The sequence below is a fragment of the Schistocerca nitens genome, chromosome 4 (genome assembly GCF_023898315.1).
Source record: "Schistocerca nitens isolate TAMUIC-IGC-003100 chromosome 4, iqSchNite1.1, whole genome shotgun sequence".
Classification (NCBI taxonomy): Eukaryota; Metazoa; Arthropoda; class Insecta; order Orthoptera; family Acrididae; genus Schistocerca; species Schistocerca nitens.
In genome coordinates, this window is record NC_064617.1 from 956,770,868 (window position 1) to 956,798,838 (window position 27,971).

Here is a 27,971-nt window from a genome sequence, read left to right on the forward strand (position 1 = left end):
GTAACTGTAAAAGCTCATTAAACTGAAGAAACTTTGGAAGAGCTAAAGAAACTCCTCCATTAAATATTGAGAAAGACATACATGAGAAGAAAGCATTAGGACCACGTTGTGATTGATCAATATGGTAAATGGAAGGTAAACAATTGTTAGACATACAAAAAGAATAACCCTTGCATTAACATACATGTAAGTCGAAACTTCCTGGCAGATTACAACTGTGTGCCGGACCGAGATTCGAGCTCGGGACCTTTGCCTTTCGCGGGCAAGTGATCTACCGACGCCGGCCGCGGTGACCGTGCGGTTCTAGGCGCTCCAGTCCGGAGCCGCGCTGCTGCTACGGTCGCAGGTTCGAATCCTGCCTCGGGCTTGGGTGTGTGTGATGTCCTTAGGTTAGTTAGGTTTAAGTAGTTCTTAGTTCTAGGGGACTGATGACCACAGCAGTTGAGTCCCATAGTGCTCAGAGCCATTTTAACCATTTTGATCTACCGACTGAGCTACCCAAGCACGACTCACGCACCGTCCTCACACCTTCAATTCTGCCAGTACCTCGTCTCCTACCTTCCAAACTTTACAGAAGCTCTCCTGCGAACCTCATTCTGGAAACATCCCTCAGGCTGTGGCTAAGCCATGTCTCCGCAATATCCTTTCTTTCAGGAGTGCTAGTTCTGTAAGTTTCGCAGGAGAGCTTCTGTAAAGTTTGGAAGGTAGGAGATAAGGTACTGGCAGAACTGAAGCTGTGAGGACGGGGCGTCAGTCGTGCTTGGGTAGCTCAGTCGGTAGAGCACTTGCCCGCGAAAGGCAAAGGTCCCGAGTTCGAGTCTCAGTCCGGCACACAGGTTTAATCTGCCAGGAAGTTTCATATCAGCGCACACTCCGCTGCAGAGTGAAAATCTCATTCTTGATACATGTAAGTTGTACACTACCTCTAACTGTGTTAAGTCCCCAGCAGTATGTCAAGAAACCGCAAAGTCATTGAAGCACATAAGGCTATTCACTGTAAATACGGTTCCTAAAATAAAGACAGTTAGGTCAGATAATACTCCCTCAGAGACACATAGGCCAGTGACTGATATCCTTAATTGGATCTCACACATGAGGTATAGAGGCAGAAGAGGAGAAGCAAAGAAGGGAAAAGAGAAGGAGGATGAGGAGGAGAAGCAGGATATACTGTTACCAATTACATTAACCATTACAGCACTAACAAAACATACAGGACATGTAGGGTCCCAGAGATGTACCGTATGTGTTGGGAAATCGTACTATACGCTTTACCAGGCATTTAATGCAATTTGTAGGGAAGGAGTTTGAGCAAACACTTGATTTAGTGGATCTGAAATTATTAGAAACTTCGAATTTTATCATGTATTTCTCAAAAGAGGTACAATCATATGCTGATATACTGTGCGTGACTAACGCACATAGGCTAAATAACATCTGAGGTGGACATACTAAAAGGTCAAATAGCAAAAAATACGTGAATATTACTAGATTGACATTAGAAGCAGTACATGGTGCAGGTAAAGGTGTCGTGTTCCAGCATGATTGTCAACAATCGATCTGCGGAAAACATACACTACTATGACCCCAACATGATCACAGAGTGGTTATGGTTACCCACAACGTCATCTGCCGCAGTAAATATTGTGTACAAGAACGAAATTATATCAGCTTCAAGAAATACACATTATCAAATAATTATGGAGAAGATCGGCCGAGAGCTTCATAAAAGAATGAAAAGATATTCTTGTAGAGATATGTTGACATATGTGGTTTGAATGATTCATAAAAGGCAGGTATTGTGGATATGAGGCAACGTAACTGAGAAAATAGAGGTTTCAAGTATGTTTCGATGGTTATAGATACATATTCCAATTTCACCTGGCCTCCACCTGTGAAGATGACGACCGGTAAGGAAATTGCAGGTGTCTTTGAACCACTGGTGCAGACAGGGATGAACTGCTGCCCAGACAACCTTCAAACTGATCATGTGGATGAATCGCACAATCAGTATTTCAGGGCAGTAATGGATTGGTACAGAGTACTCCACTACTCGATAATTACTCGAACGAAAGCGAATATCTCTGAGAAATAATTGCATGGTATTGCTGCTCTAACGTAAAATACCATAAAAAAGAGTCTGTGATGCCGACTTTCTAAATGTTGTATACAATCACAATAAAATATACGATCTACGCATCAGAAATTTAAAGTGGGTGACTTAGTGTGTATTTCAAAATACGCAAGAGCATTTGAGAAATCATTCCTACCGAACTGGTCTAGAGGGATATTTACAGTTTGCAAAGTGCGAATTTAGATTGTAAAGGACTCAGGTGATGAAATTGCTGATAGTTTCTACACAGGGGAATTACAGAGAATCTCAAAACCAACATGTTTCTCACAGAGTGCGTCATGAGATATCAAGAGCGCAGAGCTTTTGAGAAATGGCTCTACTTGCCTTCAAAACACACCAGGTGGGTTAGAATGGCCTTTGCGCAGTGTTAATACCGGTTCCCGTCATTTCACCGAAGTTGAGCGCTGTCGGGCTGGGCTAGCACTTAAATGGGTGGCCATTCGGTCTGCCGAGCGCTGTTGGCAAGCAGCACTCAGCCCTTGTGAGGCAAACTGAGGAGCTACTTGATTCAGAAGTAGTAGCTCCGGTCTCAGAAACTGACATACGGCCTGGAGAGCGGTGTGCTGACCACATGCCCATCCATATCTGCATCCGCTGACGCCTGGGGACGGAGGATGACACGGCGGCGGGTCGGTACATCTGGGTCCGCCAGGGCCTGTCGATAACGTTAACGTCTACAGTTGGTTAATGCTAAAGATGGGGTATTTAATAATGTGCACGAGTCCTCGTAGCATACTGTGTCATAACTCGTGTATTGGGATGCTCATCATGCACGGTAAAGGAAGTACGTATTTTCAGTATCTGCCAACTGAAGCAAACTTTTTTTTAAAGTCATCAGTATTTTGACTGGTTTGATCCGGCCTCACACGGATTCCTCCCCTGTGCCAACCTCTCCATCTCAATGTAGCAACTGCAAAGTACGTCCTCAATTATTTGCTGGATGTATTCCAATCTGTCATCCTCTACAAGATTTATCCCTACAGCTCCCTCTAATACCATGGAATCTATACCCTGATGTTTTAACAGATGTTCTATCACCCTGTCCCTTCTTCTTGTCAATGTCTTCCACATATTCCTATCCTCTCCGATTCTGTGCAGAACCTCCTAATTTCTCACCTTATCAGTCAATCTAATTTTCAACATTCTTCTGTAACACCACATCTCAAATGCTTAGATCCTCTTCTGTTCTTGTTTTCCTATAGTCCATACAATACTGTGCTCCGAACGTACATTCTCAGAAATTTCTTCCTCAAATTAAAGCCTATATTTGATACTAGTAGACATCTGTTGTCCAGGAGTGCCCTTTTCGTCAGTGCTAGTCTGTTTTAATGTCCACATTGCTGCGTTCATCATTGTTTAGTTTGCTGCCTAGGTAGTAGAACTCCTTAATTTCATTTACCACGTAACCATCAATCTTCACATTAAATTTCTCGTTCTCATTTCTGTTACTTCTGATTACTCTCAATCCATATTCTGTATTAATTAGATTGTTCATTCCATTCAGGAGATAAAGTATTTCTTCCTCACTTTCACTCAGGATAGCAATGTCATCAGCGAATTCTTCCATCTGGAATTTTAATTCCACTAGTGAACCTTACATTTATTTCCATCATTGCTTCTTTGATCTACAGACTGAACAGCAGGGGCGAAAGTCTACATCCCTATCTTACACCTTTTTTAATCCGAGCATTTCGTTCTTGGTCGTCCACTCTTGTTATACCCTCTTGGCTGTTGTACATATTGTACGCTATCCGTCTCTCCTTAGCGCTTATTCCTATATTTCTCAGAATTTCGAACATCTTGTAACATTTTTCATTGTAGAACGCTTTTTCCAATTCGACGAATCCTATGAACGCATCATGATTTTTCTTTAGTCCTCCTTCCATTATCAACCGCAACGTCAGATTTGCCTTTCTCGATCCTCTACCTTTCCTAAAGCCAAACTGATCATAATCTAAAACATCCTCAATTTTCTTTTCAGTTCTTCTGTAGATTGTTTCTATCAGCAACTTGGATGCATGAGCTGTTAAGCTGATTGTACCATAATTCTCTCACTTGTCAGCTCTTCGGAATAGTGTGGATGATACTTTTCCAAAAGTCAGACGGTATGTCACTAGACACTCACATTCTACACACCAATGTGCATAGTCGTATTGTGGCCACTTGCCTCAATGATTTTAGCAATTCTGGTGAAATTTTATCTATCTCTTTTTCCTTATTTGATCTTAAGTCCTCCAAAACTTTCTTAAATTCTGAATCTGATACTGGTCCCCGATCACTTCAAAATCGACTCCTGTTTCTTCTTCTTCAAACAAATCTTCCCCCTCATAGAGGCTTTCAATGTACTCTTTCCACCTATCCGCTCTCTCTTCTGCATTTAACCGCGGAATTCCACTTGCGCTCTTAATGTCACCATCCTTGCATTTAATTTCACCGCAAGTTGTTTCCACTTTCCTATAAGCTGAGTCAGTCATTCCGACAATCATGTCTTTTTCGATTTCTTCACATTTTTCTTGCAGCCATTTCGTCTTAGCTTCCCTGCAAGTCCTATTTATTTCATTCCGCACCGAATTGTGTTTCTGTATTCCTGAATTTTCGTTAACATTTTTGTACTTTCTCGTTTCATCTATCAACTGAAGGATTTCTTCTGTTACCTGTGGTTTCTTCGCAGTTACTTTCTTTATACCTACGTTTTACTTTAAAACTTCCGTGACTGCTCCTTTTAGAGATGTTCATTCCTCTTCAGCTGTACTTCCTACTGTGCTACTCCTTATTGCTCTATCTATAGCCTTAGAGAACTTCAAGCATCCGCCGTCATTTCTTATCATTTCCGTACGCATCTCTTCGTGAATTGATTCTGCCTGTTGAACTTGAGACTACTTTTCGTCACTATTACATTGTGATCTGAGCCTGTATCTGTTCCTGGGTACGCCTTACAATCCAGTATCTGATTTCGGAAACTCTGTCTTGCCATGATATAATATAACAGAAATTTTCACGTATCACTCGGCCTTTTCCAAGTATACCTCCTCATCTTGTGATTCTTGAACAGAGTGTCCGTTATTACTACTTTAAAGTTGTTACAGAACTCAATTAGTCTTCCTCCTCTCTCATTCCTTGTCCCAAGCCCATCCTCTCTTGTAACATTTCCTTCTACTCCTTCCCCTACATCTGCATTGCAGTCCCTCATGACTAACAGATTTTCATTTCTCTTCACGTACTGTATTACCTTTCAATTCCTCATATACTTCTTCTATCTCTTCACCTTCATCTTGCAATGACAGCGTTTGTACCTGAAATATCGTTGTTGGTGCTGGTTTGCTGTAGATTGTGACAGGAACAACCCTCTTACTGAACTGTCCACAGTAACTCACTCACCTACCTATTCACAACGAATTCTACTCCCGTTATACCATTTTCTTCCGCTGAAAATATTACCCTGTACTCGTCTGAACAGAAATCCTTGTCTTCTTTCCGCTTCACTTCAATGACCCCTACTATATCTTGCCTTTACATTTCCCTTTTCATATTTTCTAGCTTCAGTTCAATGTTCAAGCTTCTGACATTCCGCGCCCTGACTCGTATAACGCTATCCTTCTGTTGGTCATTCAGTCTTTTTCACATGATCACCTTCTCTTGTCAGTCCTCTACCGGAGATTTAAATAGGAGACTGTTCCAGAATATTTTGCCTATGGAGAGATCATCATGACACTTTCTCAACTGCAGGCCACATATCCAGTGGATACACAGGTGCTTTTATGCAGAGGTATCCGTTTTGCATCGCCATGCCGTTGATCATTGCTGATTCTTCCGCCTCTAGGGGCAGTTTCCCATCCCAAGGACAAGAGAGTGCCCTGAACCTCTGTCTGTTGCTGCGTCCTCTTTGACAAGGCCGTTGGCAGACCGAGGGTGACTTCTTACGCTGGAATTCTTCGACCGCCAATGCTGATTAATAATCAAAGTTTTAGTGGTGGCGTGTTTCGAACCCAGGACCGAAGGCGTTTCTGTTACTATCCAATGATGCTATCCCTAAACCACACATAGGATAAAGTTATAGTGGTCCTGGAACGAAGTTTTCAAAAGTATCTGGTGCATAATGATACGAGGGCTAATCTGCTACACGATTTGTATAAGGAACATGATATAGTGTACCCTGCAAATAAACTTCTAGCAGAACGTCATGTCACATATCGAATTTTAGCCTATAATGTCAGACACATATGTGGGGATATGGGCATAGGTCAACGTATTACAGAATTCAACGTGAAGGGACATTTGAACACTGGTTCACAGGGCCCATGTCATCTCGGAAACAGAATTTGTCAGCTGAGTACCCATATCTGTATGTCGCCTTTCGTGAGAAAGGCCATAGTGGAAAAAAGGTAAGACGTGCGTTGCGCTGTCAACCAACTGTAAATGATGATAATGCGAAGCGTACCGAACTTAATCTGGGTGCTGGTATAGATTTCAAGGAGTTTATGAACGCCATATCCTCAATGAACAAACAGAGCTTGCCAATGGAACCTTTATACAAAATTTCACTCACCTATTTTCCAGTTTAAAACATATCAAACACTACTCCTTTTAACAACATGCAATCAATAATCCAAAAAAAAAAATGACATCATAGTATGGCTGCCTTTTCAGTCACTCATTACTGCAACTGTAAGACTGAAAAAAAATTGGTGGGTCATACTACATTAATGTAATTTCTGGTGTCACATTATTCATTTTATCTCGTCTCTATGTTATTACCTGTCTATGGCACAGTATTTAAGCAACACCGTATAAGTAACATTCACACAAACTGGTTACTACATTTTCTGAATTTATTTGTAATTAATGCTCACTGAATATTGTATGGTGACAATGTAACCTTTATTCTTTGTAATATAAATACTTGAAATGTTACCTTGATTCTTTTTTAAAAATTCCACTGTCAAATCAAAGCAATGTATATATTGTAATACACGAACTTTTTTGGCGCTGCTTTACACCAAAATATAGCTGCCTTCACAATCACACAGTATTGCAAGTGTAAAATTGATTCAAAATTTCAGTGCGTCCTACGATGTTAATGTAATTGCTACTGTCATATTATTCACTTCATCTCACCTCTTTGTTGATCCCTGTCTATAGCACAATATTAAGATAGTACCATGTAACTACCATTCACACAAACTGGTTACTACATCTGTCAACTTCATCTGTAATATTATATGCTCGTAATGTAAGTTTTATCTTTGTGTTTTAATTGTTCGTCATGTTTTGTTTATTCTTTATAAACACTCATAATGTAAAATTAAAGTCATCTATATATTCTAATATCTCTGAGAAAGAACATCTCTGGTACTGTTGTATATGTAAAACTGCAATCTTTGTGTCAACTTCACATGTGGGAAATACTTTTTGTGTGTGTGTGAGGGGGGGGGGGAGGGGGGGTGCTTTGCACAATTTGGTATTTGGTGGTATGCAAACCACTGCATATACTTAGCAATATTTCAAAAATACAATCCTGCAACTTCGCCACAAAATTTCGATGAATTTTCGATGTAAGTACTGTAACCACTTAACCACACATATTTGTTTACTCTGTATTACATAGTTTGAAGGTTAGTTATGTTCACAAAGGACGCTTCTAACATCGTTTTCTACCGTAAGGCACCAACACACTAAGAATTTTTCACTACAGCGGGAGAATAAAAATCGAAAACTGACGTTTATGTAAAGTGCATCTTGTGAATGTTGTAAACAGCCGTCTGACGATGAACTTTTCAGTTCGAGATCGGTTATTATTTTCTTAAATAAATAGAATTATTAATAGTGGCTGGTTGCTGTCTTCTTCATTGTAAGAATAAACCTACATTTTTCGTACTCCTGCTCAGGGAATTTGAGAATATCCTGTTTGATTTGTAAATCCTTTTTCTAGACTCGCAAATATGATCCTCTAACCTGGAATCCACGCTTAAGCTAATTAACGTCATTTGAGGCACATACATTGCTTATGTTCTGATTCATCTCTAAATTAGAGGTCTTTAAACGGATATATATACATTATTACTAAATAATTTATGATTTGTCTCTATATTTGAGGCATTTAAACTCATAATCTCTACATTAGTACTATCTAATTTTTTGAGTGTTACTGTTACCCACAAAGGTCATTCCTTGATATTTACTACGCTATTTTCCGACATCATTATTATAGATTTTGAACTCATATATACTTTCTTTATGATATACAGGTATAAAAAACGCCAGCATCGCTGACAAAGTTATGTCTGTTTCCCCAACATGGTGGATATATTTGTACCATCAGTGTGCACCCACAGAATTAACTTCTATTGATGGTGAACTAGCTCATGGTGTAGCCTACAACTTGCTAGTAACTGTAGTTCTACCTGGCAGCTACCACCAAGTCAGGACGCGCAGATCTTGCCACTGGCAGAATCGTCTCCCTTATGGCCCCCACTACGTTGCCTTGGTTCATGCAGGTGATTCCTGGCAGCTAACACCAGGCATGATGAGTTGATGTGAGTTTCTCCCGGTTGCTACTACCTAAAATACTCGAAATGCTGGCTGTCTTTGGATGCTTCCACCAAGATGGTGTGCCTCGCGGTCGATGCTTGTGAGGGTGGCTGCTCCGGCTGCTTCCACCAGGACACTGCATCTCGTGGTCGTGGATGTCTGCTGTCCCGGCTGCTTACATCAGGTTACTGCGTGTTGTGATCGTTGCTCGCCAGCCAGAAAATGAATGCAATATCCTCCAGTGCACTCACTTCCACTCCTCTCATTTGTGCTGCAACCAGTGCCTATAACTGCATTTCGTCAACTCTCTTGGTCTCTCTCTCTTTTCTCATGAGCTTTGCTCCTTGCGAATTTATGCTCACACACAATGTACTGGTAGCCACATGTGGCGTTGCTCCCCTTGCTATGTTCTACTTAAACATGCAACATCAGTACATGTGGTACCTAACACGCGTTTGACAAAACATTCAGTTAAATATCGCAGGTCAGCTTGACCACTTCAGATTCCTTTTCCACGGGGGTGGGGCGGCGGGAATGATACAAATAATTTGAGTTACTTCAATGAAATAGTTAGAATAACTTCCTGCGAACTCGGAAGTAGAGAGAGTCATTACTTAAATCATTTTACATATTACTAGTCCACATTGTTTCTTTGTCTTCCCGAAAATAACAACTGGAGTATTATCTCTGCCCTTGTCCTTAAATATCGATCGCTGATTCACTTCAGACTTCAACAACTCCAAATTTTCAACAACACTAGATCATAAAGACAATCAGTTTCCTGATGATGAAATCAGATTCAAATTCAAATTATTATTGCACATTTGCATTCAGTTCAACTAAATCATTTTGAATAAATAAATAATTTCTTACTTCCGTAAATGTATTTTATTGCAGTACCAGTTTTACATTAACACTGATGTTAGTTGTATTAGGTGAAGACAAGAACTAACTAATCATCATCACATTATCTGTTTGCAACATTGAAAATCCATTAACTTGTTTGTTAAAGACAGTTCAAAAATTTAATTTAGTATAAATCAGAGGGTAATAACATATTCTGAAAGAACCTTCTTATGTGCAATGGCTTTCACTTAGTGAACCACAGGAGTCAGTTTTCGGCTTGGGAGCGGCACAGAAGATGCTGCCGGTGTGTGCTCCTCCTTGACATGAGACAGATACAAAAACCGATTCAAATACAAATTTCAAAACCACACAAATAACATAGAGAATAATCGTATTAAATATTATTATCACATAAGTTAAATAAATATAATATATTATTACCTGCAAACTGAGTGGCAGGAGATATGATGTAACTATCTTGATATTTGGCTTCACTACATTGTCGATCCTGTATGGCTGTCAGAACACTTGCACTAAGCATAGAAACGAAAATGGCAGATCCTGGGATACTGAGCCACCCTTGGTGGGTCATGTTACATGACCAATGTATAAAATATTACTGGTCGAGGTGCCCAAACTTGAAACAGTTTCCAATCTGATGTCACAGTGTAAATGACTACCACTATTGCTGGGATAGAAGAAAAAGGATTAAGTCTGTATTTCAAAATGTATTACACAAGGGATAGCCCCTCAGTCCTCTTTCATAATCTCTGGATGCACTGGTCGTGAATTTTGCCTTTTGTTAGCCGATCACTATGGTCAGCGATTTCACTGCATGCTGTTTCCAATATCAAAGTGTTGGGCAGGGCCAACCAGACGGACAGCCACATGGAGCCACAAAATCCCTACGGTAAACCATCTGGCGTGAAGTGCACTCCACTAACTCGCAATGAAGAAACCACAGTACACATCGACCAAATTGAAAAATTAAGATGTATTAGAAAATCTAATAGCTGCAGTTTCCACTACTAGTACATTGTTTACCATGGCACTAGAGTCACCCAGACGACAGCTCTAACCTCACAGCCCACGCAACTCAAGTTGCAATAGTGGGGCAATTTGCAAATGCAAGCAGCACACACGTCCCAGACATGTTGAAAAAGTCTGGGAAACTGTGGTTTTTGTTACCATTTTACTGTAGCTTGGATGCTACTTGTTACAAGTGTGTTCTAACATGTAAATGTTTGTAGTGATGTGTTATGTAGTCTCTACTATGTAGCAGGAAACTTATCAATTTCTCGCTATATTCTTGCTTCATATGAAATATTCAAACTGCAAAATTCATTTGAAATATTTCAGAGTAGCTTTCATAAGATCAAAATTCTTACAGGCTTGAATAACTTTTCACTATAGTCGAACATGTTTCAATGGGCTACAACATAGCAAGACTGTAAAATTTCTTCAAGTTTACTTGTGTAATCATTTGACATAACCTCTCCTGACACTAGCTACCCTGAAAAACAGTAGGCCTCCTGCACATGCACCTTTGTTGAAGGAATCGTACTGGCATTTCACAGAAACTATTGAGAATGCCTACGGAAGTATGTAAGTTCCGATATACCAATCTCATTATCCCCTCATTGAAATACATGAAAACTTTTCACATGTTCCTGTTGCCCTCAGGTTCCTCAACTGTCAGCATTTAGAAATTCGCTAGTAATGTTACGGGTAAATATCTTTCGTATGACGTCAAATAATTACAGTTTTTATTAACAATCGTGTAAAAACCACTAAAAAATTCGGTGCTGGTCTCAGCATGAGATCGTTTTCCGTTTATAGTATAGACGATCGGAGTTGAACGTTTTGTCTAAATCAGTATCAAATTCCTATGACATCATGGCATAGCTACAGACAAAATCAGTTTTGGTCAAAAATGCAGTGCTATCCTGAACTTTACATCACTGTTTCTGTGTAGGAAGGATGGATGGAGTTTAATACTACTACTACTACTATATGAACCTACTTGAATCTGTAGCATGAATCTAGTGACACTACCATAATGAACTCAGTATGGAACCTACTATTTGACTTTATGTAATGACTGTACTATCACAAGAACAATTAGTACTCTACGAGATGCACCATATTAAGCACACATCTTTATGAATTAATATAGCACATTCTACCACACAAGCATCCTTTAACTGTTTGTGGTACTAGACCCTAATCGTGCTACATTGGTTTGAAGAGCGTTCACACTGGTATCTTAGCCTCAAATTCGTCTGATCTGAACACATGTGCACACTATTTGATATCAGCTCTATACCCACATTATATATGAAATGTGTAAAGATGTAATGTCAGATACCTGTGTATTCCTGGAAGAATATGTTGTAACGTAGTCGATCTGTCTATAAAACTAAGCAGCTGTGTGAAGTGCAGTGTAGTTTGTAACAGCAATAGGTCCACACACAGAGTCAGATTTTTTTTCCAGATAACTAGATATGTTTTCCCTGACTGTGAATGAGACTCTTACAGCTAACAATTCTTACAACTACTTTTCACAATGGTACCTGGTTTAAAACAGTGCGTTTTGTAACAAGAAGCAAACTTGTTATTGCTTATGTAATATTGTAGCCAGAACATCCAGAAACTTCATACTGCTAAGCACGAGTATTGTTATACAAAATTACATTGCAAGCTGCCTGTGACGTAGCTGTATGTATGTTATGTGTAATATGCCATGTGGCTACATAGTACTTAAAGGTATGTGTCCTAAGACCAACACCGTCCTGCTCTGTTGATTTTACTTTAATTTATAAACCTAGGTTCTATTTCGAGAGTGTGGAATCATCGTCACCACATTAACATTGCGAGTTCTGCATTGTCACATGGGTTGGAATTAACTGGAAACATATTATCCGAATGCGTGTCCGTTTAGGAAGTGGAATTATGGTTTACTGTTCAGAAAACACACGTTCTAGTGCCTTTCAACCTTTCAGAGTCTTATCCAATCCATGTAACACAGCTTCGCGACTCTTGATTGTGTCGAAGAGTGGTGGACGAACACACAATGATACAGGGGTTTCCATTCTCGAGAAATGTCATAGGGCTGATGCACAAACATAGGTCTGTGTCACTAATGTCAACTCAATGTGGGATTTTGTCTTTATAATTTGCGTAAAACAGAACAAACCATGAACTAACAATACTTAAGCAAGATAAATGCATATGTGCTTCAGTTCCAGCTCTAATTTCGCCTGACGTGGAGCTCCTTACATGAAATGTCTGTTAGAGGCTATAAATAGTTTTGCAGTCTACCTCATATGTATGTTCGCCATCCTTTCTCAAAATCGTTGGAATCTAAAACTTAGTGCCACAATGTTTTTTCATGTAAATTGTCTGCATTATTGTTCTATAACTGAACAAGAATCCCATGGCTCGCTTTAGTGCTACTGGTACTATAGCTCGTAGGTTTTTGTACATATGACGACGACCGTGTTCCGATTTCTGTACACCAAATCGGTGAGAGTCTAAACCAACACACATACAGCTTATTAGGGGTGTAAGTGCAGATATTGTGAACATCTGTACCTTAATACGTACTCACATCAGTGCTTTAGCCTTTTTTTCTGTGCACCTAACAGTCTACCTGCACACATGCCACACAATGTACAACCTGATGTTTTCTCTACGTTAGTAATTGCACCACTAGGTAGACTATTCCTGTCAGTATAGACTACCATTGTGCATAAATAAGTCCATACTTCAAAACCTTGTCTGCTGTCCAGTGGAAAATAAGGGTTAATGGCTTGTTCTTGCTACATGTGCTTGCAGATACTAACTAACCTAAAATCTTTCTACTCCTAATAGGTATAATTGTTGGTCTGCAAATGAAATGTTGTTGAGCACAATGTTTTCAGTCGGCCTCTTGTTTCTGTACCCCACCTGGCGCCAAAACACGACTGCAAGTAAAACTTTGCTCCCATTTCGGTGCATGAAAATAGGACCTCAAATTATGTGCCATAGTGTTATTTCCACATCTCACACCATTAGTCATAATCTACGATGCAGGTTGTTGGGAAAAGAATTGCAGCCAGCAGGTGAATGGCTTGCTGTACTACTACGAGTCTCAGGAGTAGTAATGTCTTTGGATATGCAGCCAGCAGGTGAAAGGCTTACTGTATTACTACTAGTCTCAGGAGTAGTAATATCTTTGGACAAGGTTGGAAATGGAGTAAAGTTGGACCTCTGATCATGGGTGAAAATTCGATATTCGGATCAAAAGTAGAATTCCACTTTAAAGAAAGATTGTATTATTTTTGAAAATATATAAATATTGATTCTGCGAGAGAGTCCTAAGAAGTAATGCCTCCGAATTATTTATGTGGATACACTTAAGGCATTTAAAACAAAACAGATTTTGTTAACATTCTACATCTTTATTCTTTATCTTTACAAACTGACTTCTCAGCATAGTCACTATGGCGACATATACATTTCCCCCAACGAGAGAGGAGTTTGTTGGTACTGTCTCTGTAGAATGTCTCATTTTGTTCATGGAGCCACGACCTCATCTCCAGTTGCAACAGTTCATCACTGTCAAACTAAAGTCGTCGAAGGTGTTGTTTAAGTTTTGGAAACAGATGAGAAACCGATGGGGCCAAATTTGGACTGTTTGGAGAATGACTGGTGAGAGTGAACGCAAGGCACAAGTCGCAGCAATCGTGTGTGGTCTGACATTGTCATGCTGAAGGAGGTGATGCTTCATGTATGGACAAACTATTAGAACTCGTGCTTCAAGCTTTCTGGTGGATTACATCACGCTGTTTCTCACGCATCATCATAGTAACGTTACACACCACCACGATACACACTGCAGTTGGAGGCCTCTAGTGGCGAAGGGTTGCAAATTGCGCCAGCGAAACGGGAAAGTTGTCTGAGTAAAATGCATGACATGTAATACCTTAACTGATATTGGGGACACAATGAAAAATTTTAAAGTGTTACTTTTCAGCATATCTCTCAGTTCATTGACACTACTGGTGTAGCTTACAGGTTAAAGCAAACTTGGCGACGACTGTCATTCCATTTGGAAGAAGCCAGAGTGGACCAGCAAATTAAGTCTCCCAGAGCTATTTCCACGTCTAAATTGTTTGTACTATTGCTCTAACAGTACCAAGCGCACATGGCTCAGCTTATTGACACAGCTGGTAAAACTTACAGGTTGAAATACACTTGGGACTTCAGACGTAGCTTCAGACCCTCAAATGAAGATTCAAAATATTATTTTCATGTCTTACACATCTCATTCATAATCTCCAAACACGGGAGAAACCTTCAATGCAGTTTCTCACTTACACTGTATATTTTCGTAATATACAAATGTGACTACAAAAACTGCAATACTTCACCTACCCAAGCACAATTTTACAGGGGAAGAAGATAATTTGACATGGGCTTTTTATTACTTTCGATCTTTAAGCTGCTTGAGATTATGTTACTGGTAACGCAAAGACAGGGAAGCTGTGGGAGACATTGATACAAATGTGACTACAAAAACTGCAATACTTCACCTACCCAAGCACAATTTTACAGGGGAAGAAGATAATTTGACATGGGCTTTTTATTACTTTCGATCTTTAAGCTGCTTGAGATTATGTTACTGGTAACGCAAAGACAGGGAAGCTGTGGGAGACATTGATCGGAACTATGGTGTCAGGTCCTTGTAAGTGTTTACAGATGGTATCTCCTTTTCTAATAACAAATAACTATTAAGTAATATCAAGAGCTAACTCCAAGACATTATTTATTACACTTTTGGCCACCAGCATCACATTTCCCGCAGTTTAGTACAAAAAGCGTACTAAAAAGGCACATTTTGAAGAAATCTTTAATTCACTGTATGACTTAAATTGTGTACACCCGTAATAAACAACTACAGAAAGCACGAAATACTGTAAACAGGAATTGTTAAAAGGCATAGAACTTCACTGCTAGGCGCTGGATTCGAATGTGGGTACTCTGCTGGGCGTGGGGAAGAGGATGGCTCCTGAGGACAGAACAACAACATTTATTGATCATCTGCAATACACTGGTTGTGGGCCCTCTGGGTGAGGTTTGCTTCCGCTCGTAATATTCTTGGCTGAGACGAACGTGGCCGGCTGACTCTCTCAAGCGCGCTGCTGCGGCGACTGTAACTGCACTGGCACAGAAGTGGGGCAGGTGAGTGTGCTGTCTCCGCGACCACCACAGTTGCGGCTGCCTGGCATTGGTGGGCCAACGTCCCCAGCTCTGGCCCCGGTCACGTGGTTTGTGGAGATAGCGTCCCTGGGCAATGGCGACAGTGCGTTACCACAACGCTCCCCAAGCGATGACTACCATGAGAATGGGCTGCCTGTTGACGGCATCCGACAACAGTTACAGCAGCTGCGTACTCTGTTGCTTGCTAGCTGACGACCTCCATTGCGACAGTGACTATTACGATGACTGCAATGGCAGTGACGACACCAAACTGGTGGCGGAGCTAAGTAACACAGGCTTTCCGTCACCCCAAAGTCACACGGTAATCGATGATTGTAACGCCGGAAATGCATATCCTCCTATTTCCATCTATTGTACTGTAAGTTTTTTCCTTATTTTGTTACCTGAATATATGACATTTCTGTGCCGTTATATATTGTAATTGTTTTACTATTTGTATATATATATATATATATATATATATATATATATATATATATATATATTTATGCATTTATGTCGATGTATAATTGGTTTGTTTCGTAAATATTATTTGTATTTTTACGCTGGGTCTTGCCTAGGGAAAACTGCTATCGAACGATTACATCGATAGGTGGTGTGAAGAATTAAAGGGTGTAGGATCTTTGGTAGTGTTAACTCTGCCGCTTGGAGCGCGGGCAGAGCAGTTGGAGTCTGGCTGGAGTAGCGAGTGGAGCAGGTGTGTGGTGTGACGCTCCCGCGAGTTGCCGCGCTTTCGGGGTTTAGCAGCATGTAATTGCGCTCGACTCGCGATGATAGTTTCTGACATGGTGTCGCGGACGGGAAGCATTAGCTGGCGCACATCAAGAGCCCGTTTCGCCTGATGACCGTGTCGAGAAGAAGGCGCGCCAACATCCAGCTTCTGCAACAGCGACGGCCGACAATGAGTGACTGTCGCCACCTCCTCGATCGACGGCTTCAAACCTTCAATCAACCAACAAGGAAGTCTAAAAGCACGTAAAGTTTCAGAACTGTATGGCAGACCTCAGCTTTTCAAATTGTTCTATTTGCCTCGCAAAATTACAGCATCTTAACGTGAACCTTTGTTGCTCATTGTCCCAATTGCATTGCCAAGCAGGGTCCCTTCCTTTTCCGAAATGAACCCGAGTGTCGTTGAAATTCAAACGCCAGCATTAAAATAATATAATTAGATTTCACTGCTTTAATTTCAAAGTTCAGTTATTCATAGCTGGCTACAATATTTAGATTACACGAGCACAAATTAAGAGTGCGAGTTTTGTTAGCATATTTTAGCTTACCTGTGACTGCAGCTCAGCTTGGTACGTACTAAATTTTACTATTGTTAATTGTTCAGAATCATTTAATTCAAGTTCAAAGTTAAATCTCTTGTTTCTAAATTGCGTCGAGTCAAGTTGCTTTTGAAATGATTGTTGAGGTAGCCCAAGACTAACCGTATTTTACTGGATTTCGATGTGCTTCAGAAAGAAAGCTCACTATTAACTTCAGTCACTAAATTAACTTTCGATTTTCCGGATTTATTAATTCTTTTGCTAAATTAAGTCAGAGTGTAGCGAAACTTATTACTTCTGACAAACTTTCAGTTTTCACACTACACGTGTCAACCTTCAGTTGCCACGCTTCTAGTGCTAATTATATGTGTAATAACCTTTCTTTTTCAGTTACTGTAGTGATTGTCCTTAGGACTGGCGACCGTGATTTCCCCCAAATCTCAAATATCTAATTACCGCTAGTTAATTGTTAACGTAACGGCCGCACATTTACTTTCTTTATTAACTTTACCCCTTTTCAAAATTAATTTCCACCAGTTTCATTTGCATTTTTCCTTTCATTAAGATGTAACCCTTTCCTCCCTCTTTACCGACAGATTAACTTCGGTGACGATTGCTTTTCCAAAATTCCCATTAGGCACACGCGGTTTCATTTTTCACTGTCATTAAGGTCGATAACTGAGGAGGAGGTTACATGATGACGAACTGGATACCGATCCTTAAATATGGCTTTATGCCGCTGAAGTCTGCGGTTCTTCTTTCCCAGTAGGTCGGTGGAATATTTTAGTGTTGCTCGGCTGGTACAATTGACCAGATTACCGCCCTTGATGTTGACATTGTGGCGTGCAGCGAGCTAGCCGATGATACAGAGTTCTGCTTCGTGTTGTTTAACGCGGCGCTCCGCCGATCGACTTACGTTACGGTATCATACCACTGAACTGCGCAACGGAATGTGACACGTATGCGACTTCTGGCTTCCAATTTTCACTCAGATTTTAACTAACTTAATTTCTTTAATTATTCTAACCTCTACAAGCAACCTGATGGGTTCATAATGACTTAGGTCAACATGACAGCTGCTTGATTTGCCTCAGTCAGTCGGTAACAGAAAACGATGAGTGACGTCACAAAAACATCACTACTTCATCACATGAACTCTGACACACCACGGATGGTTCTCCATATTTTAAAGCATTTGTGTGTAGTACTTTAATTTTACTACTTTAAGTAACGAATTGTCACTAAGCCCAGATTCTCCATTAGTTTTAAATCCTACTGTTGGGTTTCCTGTTGCTAAATTTGCAATTTTGGGAGTCCCACATTTAGATACAATACAGATACCCTTGTTAAGCAGACTCATATTGGAGTGGAGGTTTGTAAACTGTTGTCTTTTAATGTGTCTTGGTTCCACCATTCAGCGAGAACTCGAAGAGATGCAGTCAGTACATGCTGCTGTCAGTAAATGGCTGGTTCAAATGGCTCTGAGCACTACGGGACTTAACATCTATGGTCATCAGTCCCCTAGAACTTAGAACTAGTTAAACCTAACTAACCCAAGGACAGCACACAACACCCAGTCATCACGGTCAGTAAATGTCTCGTGGCCCCAGTCATATACATATTTCTCCGTATACTGTGTTCAAGAAATCTGAAAGAACTGTTTGATCATCTCCAATGGCTTGCTGTTTTTCCAATAGTTGTTCCCATTCTTCCTTCAATATAACAAACTTCGTCACTCAGTGCAGTCAGTGTTTTGTTGAATTTCACGTCATTCATTCTTTTGTGCACACATAACACATTAACTACACTTAAAAGACTATGTTCTTTAAAAGAAAATGAGTCTGTTGGGCATATTGCTTCTTCTTCTTCTGAAGCATTCGGCAACAAATATCATTCATGGGAACCAAAACTAATTCGTAAATATCTGTGTTTCGAATTGTCACAGAGAACAGTGTCCTGGGTTGAGAAACGCATTTTGTCCATGCTGAAGTTTGTGTTAATAATTTTTGCATAGTTTACAGGTAAGTAATCAAAAGTATAGTCAGAGAAAACTTGGGGTATAATATTTTTTTAGTATGGAATGCCTGGAAGGTGTAGCTGTACATCAGCAGACTCTCATGCATTCTCATTGCCCCATCAGACGGCAGAACACTGGTAACATAACGCAGCAACTATTCCGTAATAAGTCTGGTAGTTTCCACCTCATATAAATGATTGTCATAGATTACATTGGAACACACCTCTTTCACAGGATCAAACACTTTATCCATTCAGTAGTTGATAATCATAGCTTCCAGTCTGGTAACACCATAGACGTTAGCCAAGGTAAATGAAAATTTTTCATAGACACATGCCACGGCACTTTGTGGAATAGATAAGATGGTTCTCGATACCACTGTTCACTCATGAGTTTGTTATTTGACTTTTAAATAATTTACGTATCTTTATTCCACAATTGGATCACATCCTAGCTAAATTGCGTATTCCAACCATTATATCATTGATCGCAAACTTGTTGCAGTTTCCTTCGTAGTATTGCGGCAAACATAAGTCATGGTTGCATGTTTCATAATCATTCGTTCCCGTTTTATTAAAAACCATAACAAAAGCTTGTGTTAAATCCAGATCAATAAGGCTCCAGTTCTCTACTTAGATTTGCTGCAATATTCCAGGAGGTCTTTATGGATAACTAATCACGATGATAACTATTAAATACACCACACATTTCCTCCAGTGAGATTACAGACTGTCCCTTACTCTAAGTGACTCTTGAGAGTCAACTAGTACAGCTACACTACTGGCCATTACAATTGCTACACCACGAAGATTACGTGCTACGGACGCGAAATTTAACCGACGGGAAGAAGATGCTGTGATATGCAAATTATTAGCTTTTCAGAGCATTCACACTAGGTTGGCGCCGGTGATGACACCTACAACATGCTGACATGAGGAAAGTTTGCAACCGATTTCTCATGCACAAACAGCAGTTGATCTGCGTTGCCTGGTGAAACGTTGTTGTGATGCGTCGTGTAAGGAGGAGAAATGCGTACCATCACGTTTCCGACTTAGGCTAAATTATTTTTATTCAAGGCGCTGCGTAAGAGAATTATAGTGTATGCTCCTTTGATTTATATAAAAGTTATTAGGATTAGCCTACATAATCACTGAGCCATTCCACTTTCCATACGCTCTAGAGCAGTATGTATAAAAGTAACTATGTATATATACAGTTAAACAGTTCCAAAGGGATCATATTAAATTTGACTTTCTCTTGCCCTTTAATAACCAGGCAGTTACATGTTAGGCTATATTCTTGCAGATCCTCAGCTACCATCCTTGAAAGATAGAAATATTATTTACTGAATGAGTCAGCAATATGTCATGGTACCAAGCAGTGTTACAGTAACTGATGTTGTCTGCCTTTGTAGTCAACAACCGTCCTGTACACTGCCTTAATACGCAAAAGCCGTTTGGAACACCGCATTATGAGTACGTCATTTTACTTGCCTAACACTGTACAAAGAGCAGATATATGTTTTGGATGGTGCTAGTGATTACTGTAAATGACGCTATTGGATGGAACGCATGTTTAGTTGAACGACTATAATTCTTGGGTTTTGGTTAGGCAATCGTATCTGTGTTTTTCCCGAATTTTGTTGCGCTACAGCGTACTTAAGTATTTCATTACTTAAAGATGAGAAACATACGGAACTTAAGACTATACTCACTGTTGTGTGAGTTTAAGACAGACTCCGTCGTGATGATGATTTGAGAGACATGTCTCCTTTGGTAAGTCTATAGCGGTGCAGTTGTGAATAAATTATTGCTTTTCATTTACATTACGTTGATAACACATTATTGCTACGGGGGAATATTTGTAAAGGCTGATCAACTTTATTACATTTACAGCTACCCCTACGAGTGTGAAATACTATTATATGTTCCATTTGTCAAATACGTATTATTGCACAGATTTCTGGGAGACATTTGCAATGGCGCTTGTGGTGACAAAAAACTAATACTCTACGTTTCGAAATAGCACTGTGAGTTGTTTCAAAGGTGTGTTATTATTGTGACACAGTATTGTGGAGAACGAGGTTTCTAGAAATAGGACTACCTCTTATCAGTCCGAAGATACTTTATCAGAGAGAAGACTTTGAAGCTACGTAGGTAATATGAAACACATTTCCCAGATCGAATCAGAACCTCACGCTATTTCACTAATTTAACTGTTTTCTGCAATCATCTGTTGATATTACGATAAACTATTAGAACTATCGATGGGAAAGAAGGGCTCGACTATATTCGAGAATCTGAAGCTATGGAATGGTGCTTAATGTAATTTCCTACGATCATTTGTTATGTTTCCAATATTTCGAACATTGTTTCAAGAGAACTAGACCTCTGAAGTAGATGGTTTTCTGGGAGTGATTTTACTTTACTCGTGTAGCGTAAGACGTAAATGTCGTATAGCAATGTTGGGTGGGATCAGCCGATTGTGAGAGAAAGTGCTCTTCGTCTGTGAGCACTAGCACCTTTCCATCGGGATATTTGAGACTGGTGCAGTAATAGTATTTGTGGAAATTATGTGGGTGTAGTGAATCAGTGTGGGTACAGTGTTATGTTTGTGCTGCATTAAGAGAATGAGAAAAGGAATGTAGTGAAACCATTTGGTGGCATAAGGTCTACCCACTCGAGTAGCAGCTAGGTGGTCGCCGAGTTTAACTCACCCATCCTGTGGTTAGATCACCATCAACAGCGTCACATACCTTCACATCATGAGACAATAAATGTGATCAGGAGCTGCGCACCGCCACCTGTCCTCCTCCTTCATCCATCAACAAAATTCGAGTCAGCGTACCTAAAAGCTGAGTGCTAAAGCACAGACGGGCGTTAGCGGCCTCGACTATGGCGGAGGGTTAATTATGTAGTTTCTGTAGTGACTGCTTCTCTGTATCATGACTTTATTTTGTTTTATTTGCTGTCCATACAACTACAGTTGTTTTCTCAGCAATTACTTAAAGCAATTTAAACAATTTCCCGAGGAATACATGATACTCTGCAACCTGTGAGGGAATGGCTGCTCAAAGAAACTAAGATAGTTTCTAGTTCTTCTCTGCTGGATCCAGGAATTATACGAAGCCGGCGCAACAGCGTTGCTAGCAAAGTTTTCATTTCCATAGTAGCGAAGGGGCCTCCCACGCATCCTCGTGGACCAGTACCGAACGGAAGGTAGCTGCAGGACCTCCGGAAAGCTGCACTGCCACCCGGAAGGAAGCGACCCGGGTCAAACTTGTCGGGATCTGGGAACAGCTCTGGATGCCGATGTGTCAGGAAGAAGGCCAAAAAGACACAGCAGCCACGAGGTGCTACGTAACGGCCACCTGCTAATGGAATGTCCTCGCTTACGAGGCGTGGTATGATGGGAGCTTGAGGGAACAGCCGCAGCGTCTCCTGAAATAACAAGTGTTTAATATAGTTGCTCAATGTTTACAGTTAAGTAGAGAATATTATACACAATTATTACGTAGATCTAGTATCAGATGTATTTTCCATTTTTTAATAACCACAAGGTAATAATTTTTGAGAATTTCGGGATTATATCAGTATGAAAGTGAAACTTGGGTCTGGTAAAACGGGGGTCCTGTCGGAACTGAGCAATAGCTTCAGAGTAGCAGAGAAGAACCGGAGAAAGTAATAATCTGGTCAGAACTTATTATATCATTCATAAATAAAATTAAATCACTTTTAAGGAAAGGAATTAAAATATGATGGTATTCTTTAAGTGAGGATTTAAGTTGTCTAGTTGTTAGTATCGGCTATGGAGAGGTTAGTGAGACCCTTAGATCATCAGTACCAACTCAGCCAAGCAATGGGCACCAAATGGGTTAAATGAATGCAAGATATCAACGACTGTTCTTTTTTACTGTCTAGGATGTAGTATGTTCCAGTCTAGTTGACCGAATGGCTGCTGACTTTCAGGTAATTTTGTAATTTTCATATTTTGTTCAGAAGAGTGTTACACTGGCAATAGGCCTCCCCATGCTGGTTTAAGTTCCAGTGGCGTTAATTCCTGTTGTTCAATTTTTAAGCTACTTTTTATTAAATTTGTGTTTGTTGCAGTATTTCCCAGCATGCTTCTCCATAATCACAAGAGCGTATAGTCACTTCATTCTCGTAGGTAATGTTCCGCCTATGGTTACCGATCCAGCGATAAAGATTCTTGAGTCTGCTCAACGACAGCTTTTCCTACAGTGCGTTTAAGTACCAATTCAGTGTTTGAGACGACGCCATCATATTCACATGTGGTAACTACTGTGGCCTGAGCCGCGGCACTTGTGCTTTCAAAATATTATGTGAAGGTCCTTGGAATTGGACTGCGTGAATCCTCTCATCACCTATATTGACGTTGGTGAATTACTGTTATTTTAGAACTTTTCGATAAATATTAGCTCTGGATGTATCTAAGGAAGTTTGTTGCTTCCTGCACGGAACACGACCTGTAGATTCACGATTAACCTCAACCCCGTCTGCTGAATCATATGAAACTTCGTCATCAAATGCCTGCTACCAAACAATGTACTCCTTTGAATAAAATGAGGTCTCTCTGACTCCTTCTACGACAAAGTGGTTTCTCCTAAAATCAGTATTCTCAGAGCAATTACACTCCTGGAAATTGAAATAAGAACACCGTGAATTCATTGTCCCAGGAAGGGGAAACTTTATTGACACATTCCTGGGGTCAGATACATCACATGATCACACTGACAGAACCACAGGCACATAGACACAGGCAACAGAGCATGCACAATGTCGGCACTAGTACAGTGTATATCCACCTTTCGCAGCAATGCAGGCTGCTATTCTCCCATGGAGAAGATCGTAGAGATGCTGGATGTAGTCCTGTGGAACGGCTTGCCATGCCATTTCCACCTGGCGCCTCAGTTGGACCAGCGTTCGTGCTGGACGTGCAGACCGCGTGAGACGACGCTTCATCCAGTCCCAAACATGCTCAATGGGGGACAGATCCGGAGATCTTGCTGGCCAGGGTAGTTGACTTACACCTTCTGGAGCACGTTGGGTGGCACGGGATACATGCAGACGTGCATTGTCCTGTTGGAACAGCAAGTTCCCTTGCCGGTCTAGGAATGGTAGAACGATGGGTTCGATGACGGTTTGGATGTACCGTGCACTATTCAGTGTCCCCTCGACGATCACCAGTGGTGTACGGCCAGTGTAGGAGATCGCTCCCCACAACATGATGCCGGGTGTTGGCCCTGTGTGCCTCGGTCGTATGCAGTCCTGATTGTGGCGCTCACCAGCACGGCGCCAAACACGCATACGACCATCATTGGCACCAAGGCAGAAGCGACTCTCATCGCTGAAGACGACACGTCTCCATTCGTCCCTCCGTTCACGCCTGTCGCGACACCACTGGAGGGGGGCTGCACGATGTTGGGGCGTGAGCGGAAGACGGCCTAACGGTGTGCGGGACCGTAGCCCAGCTTCATGGAGACGGTTGCGAATGGTCCTCGCCGATACCCCAGGAGCACCAGTGTCCCTAATTTGCTGGGAAGTGGCGGTGCGGTCCCCTACGGCACTGCGTAGGATCCTACGGTCTTGGCGTGCATCCGTGCGTCGCTGCGGTCCGGTCCCGGGTCGACGGGCACGTGCACCTTCCGCCGACCACTGGCGACAACATCGATGTACTGTGGAGACCTCACGCCCCACGTGTTGAGCAATTCGGCGGTACGTCCACCCGGCCTCCCGCATGCCCACTATACGCCCTCGCTCAAAGTCCGTCAACTGCACATACGGTTCACGTCCACGCTGTCGCGGCATGCTACCAGTGTTAAAGACTGCGATGGAGCTCCGTATGCCACGGCAAACTGGCTGACACTGACGGCGGCGGTGCACAAATGCTGCGCATCTATCGCCATTCGACGACCAACACCGCGGTTCCCGGTGTGTCCGCTGTGCCGTGCGTGTGATCATTGCTTGTACAGCCCTCTCGCAGTGTCCGGAGCAAGTATGGTGGGTCTGACACACCGGTGGCAATGTGTTCTTTTTCCCATTTCCAGGAGTGTATATACAACCGCTCGCTACGGAAAGATCCGTACTAAAGACTGGAAAACTGCTCAAGTCCCACCAATAGCCAAAACGGGAAGTAGGAGTAATCCGCTAAATTACAGGCTGAACATCACTAACGTCGATTTGCGGAACATACACCGTATTCGAACATTATGAAGTACCTCGAACAAAACTATTTATTGACAGACAGTCAGCCCGGATTCAGGAAATATCGGTCTTGCAAACCACAACTAGCTATTTAAACTCAAAGTAATAAGTGCTATCGACAGGGGACGTCAAATTGATTGCATAGTTTTAGATTTCCAGAAGGCTTTCGTCACTGTTCCTCACAAGCGTGGTGTAACCAAAATGTGTGCCTATGGAATATCGCCACAGTTGTGCGACTGGCTTCGTGATTTCCTGTCAGAAGGGCCACAGTTCGTAGTAATAGACGGAAAGTCATCGAGTAAAACAGAAGTAATACCCGGCGTCCCCCAAGGAAGTGTTATAGGCCCTGTATTGTTCTTGATCTATATTAACGACATAGGAGACAATCTGAGTAGCCGTCTTAGATTGTTTGCACATGATGCTGTCAGTTACCGTCTTGTAAAGTCATCAGACGACCAAAAGGAATTGCAGAACGATTTAGATAAAATATCTGTACGTTGCTAAAAGTGGCAATTGATCCTGAATAAAGAAAAGTGTGAGTTTATTCACATGAGTACCAAAGGAAATCCGCTAAATTTCGATTAAGCGTTAAGTCACACAAATCAGAAGGTTGTAAATTCAACTAAATTCTTAAGAATTACAATTACAGATAACCTAAAATGGAGCGATCACGTAGATAATGTATTGGGTAGATCAAACCAAAGACTGCGATATATTGGCAGCACACTTAGAAGGTGCAACAGGTCTACTAAAAATAATGCTTACACCACGATTGTCCGCCCTATTCAGGACTATTGCTGTGCGGTGTGGGATCCGCATCGGGTGGGACTGAAGAATGACATCGAAAAGGTACAAAGAATTGCAGCTCGTTTTGTATTATTGCGAAATAGGGGAGATAGTGCCACAGACATGATACGTGAGTTGGAGTGGCAATCATTAGAACAAAGGCGTCTTTCGTTGCGACTGGATCTTCTCATGAAATTTCAATCACAAGTTTTCTCCTCCTATTGCGAAAACATTCTGTTGGCATCCACCTACATAGGGAGAAATGATAATCACCATAAAATAAGAGAAATCAGAGCTCTTACAGAAAGAGTGAATTGCTCTTTTTCCTGCGCGCCTTTCAAGAGTGGAATTGTAGAGAGACTGCTTGAAGGTGGCTCATTGAACACTCTGCCAAGTACTTCATTGTGAACTGCAGAGTTATCACGTGGCTGTAGATTTAATTATGATCTATATTATCTTTATCATTTAGTCAGTTACTTGATGTGAAACTCAATCGATTATGTGATGCACTGAGAACGAAGAATGAGGCAGCAGAAAATACCTATCTGTCAATGAAGAATCGATCAGTGTTAAGTTTCTGCTGACTGAAGCTGAGTGCTGCACACTGATTCGAGTCTGGAACCTTTGCCTTTCGTGAGCAGGAGCCCTACCAACTCCGCTATCCTATAACGACTCCTGCAGCTTACAATTTTATTTCCATCAGTACATCTCTCCTGCTAACGGGATGTGAGCATGAGAAATGGATAGAAATACCAATGACGGGATAAGCTTCTACAAGACAGAGCATGGAAAGTTAGAAGTTTGAACGAGGCAAGAATGTTAGAAAATCTAAAAAGGGAAGTGCATAGGCTCAATCTAGATATAGCGTGGTCAGTGAAGTGAAAAGGAAAGGTGATATTGATTTCTAATCAGAAGAAGGTAGGGTAATGTCAACAGCATCACAAAACGTTACAATGTCAGTAGGATTCTATGGGAATAGAGCAATAGGGGAGAGAGTGAGGTACAGTGAACAGTTCAGTGATAAGGTTGTTCGCATCATATATGACAGCAAACCAATGCCAGCAACGATGAATCAGGTATACATGCAGACGCCGCAAGTAGATACTGACGAGGTATAGAAAGTATTTGGTGACATTGAGCAGGTAATCCAGTATATAAAGTGAGATGAAAGTCTAATAATCGTGGGCGTACTGACCGTCTTCGTTAGGGAAGGATTAAAACAAAGGTTTACAAGAGAATATGGCTTAGAAGTAAAATTAATGAGAAAATGTAATTGGATTCTACAAGAAATTTCAGATGTTAATAGCGAATATCTGTTCAAGAATCACAGGGGAGGAAGTATACTTCGAAAAGACTCGGAGACACGTCAGAAATCCGACTAGATTACATTATGGCCCGACAGAGATTTCACTATCACTGTCGGATTTTAAGGCGTTCCCACATGCATTTCTAGACCCAGATCACACTTTGGTAATAATGAAGAATAAACTGAAGTACAAGGAAATCATCCATAAGAATCAGTTTGATAGGCAGTGGAAAACTGAAGCAATGAGGAACGTTGAGATGCGTTTGAAGTATGGTAAGGGTGTGGATACTACGACAAGGAACACCAGAGTAAGTAGCTGAGTTAAAGTGCAGTCACAGATAATGAACTGACAAATATCGATATAAAGAATGCAACTGTGAAGAGCCTAGGGATACAGAAGAAACACTTCTGTTGTTCGACGAAAGAAGGATATACAAAAACATTCAGAGAAAACAATGGAAGAAAGCTATATAAAACTTTTAGGAATTTGAGGACTGGGAAATGCATGGAAGCCAAGGCAAAATGTTTCGAGGAAGGACGTGAAGAAACTGGAAAAGAAATTATGGTGGGGAAGACTGTCCCCGCATGTACATAATTCGAA

General features: G+C 41.1%; 1 protein-coding gene across 2 annotated transcripts in view; it reads right to left on the reverse strand.

Annotated features, from left to right (window-relative positions):
• Positions 1 to 21,987: 21,987 nt before the first annotated feature.
• Positions 21,988 to 27,971, reverse strand: part of LOC126253634 (cytochrome P450 4g15-like) — a 213,322-nt gene continuing 207,338 nt past the window's right edge. For both annotated transcript variants that reach the window (XM_049955120.1, XM_049955119.1), the window contains one exon: positions 21,988 to 22,494. In XM_049955120.1, the coding sequence (XP_049811077.1) occupies positions 22,069 to 22,494 (426 nt within the window). In that variant the 3' untranslated portion in view covers positions 21,988 to 22,068. The remainder of the gene's footprint in view (positions 22,495 to 27,971) is intronic.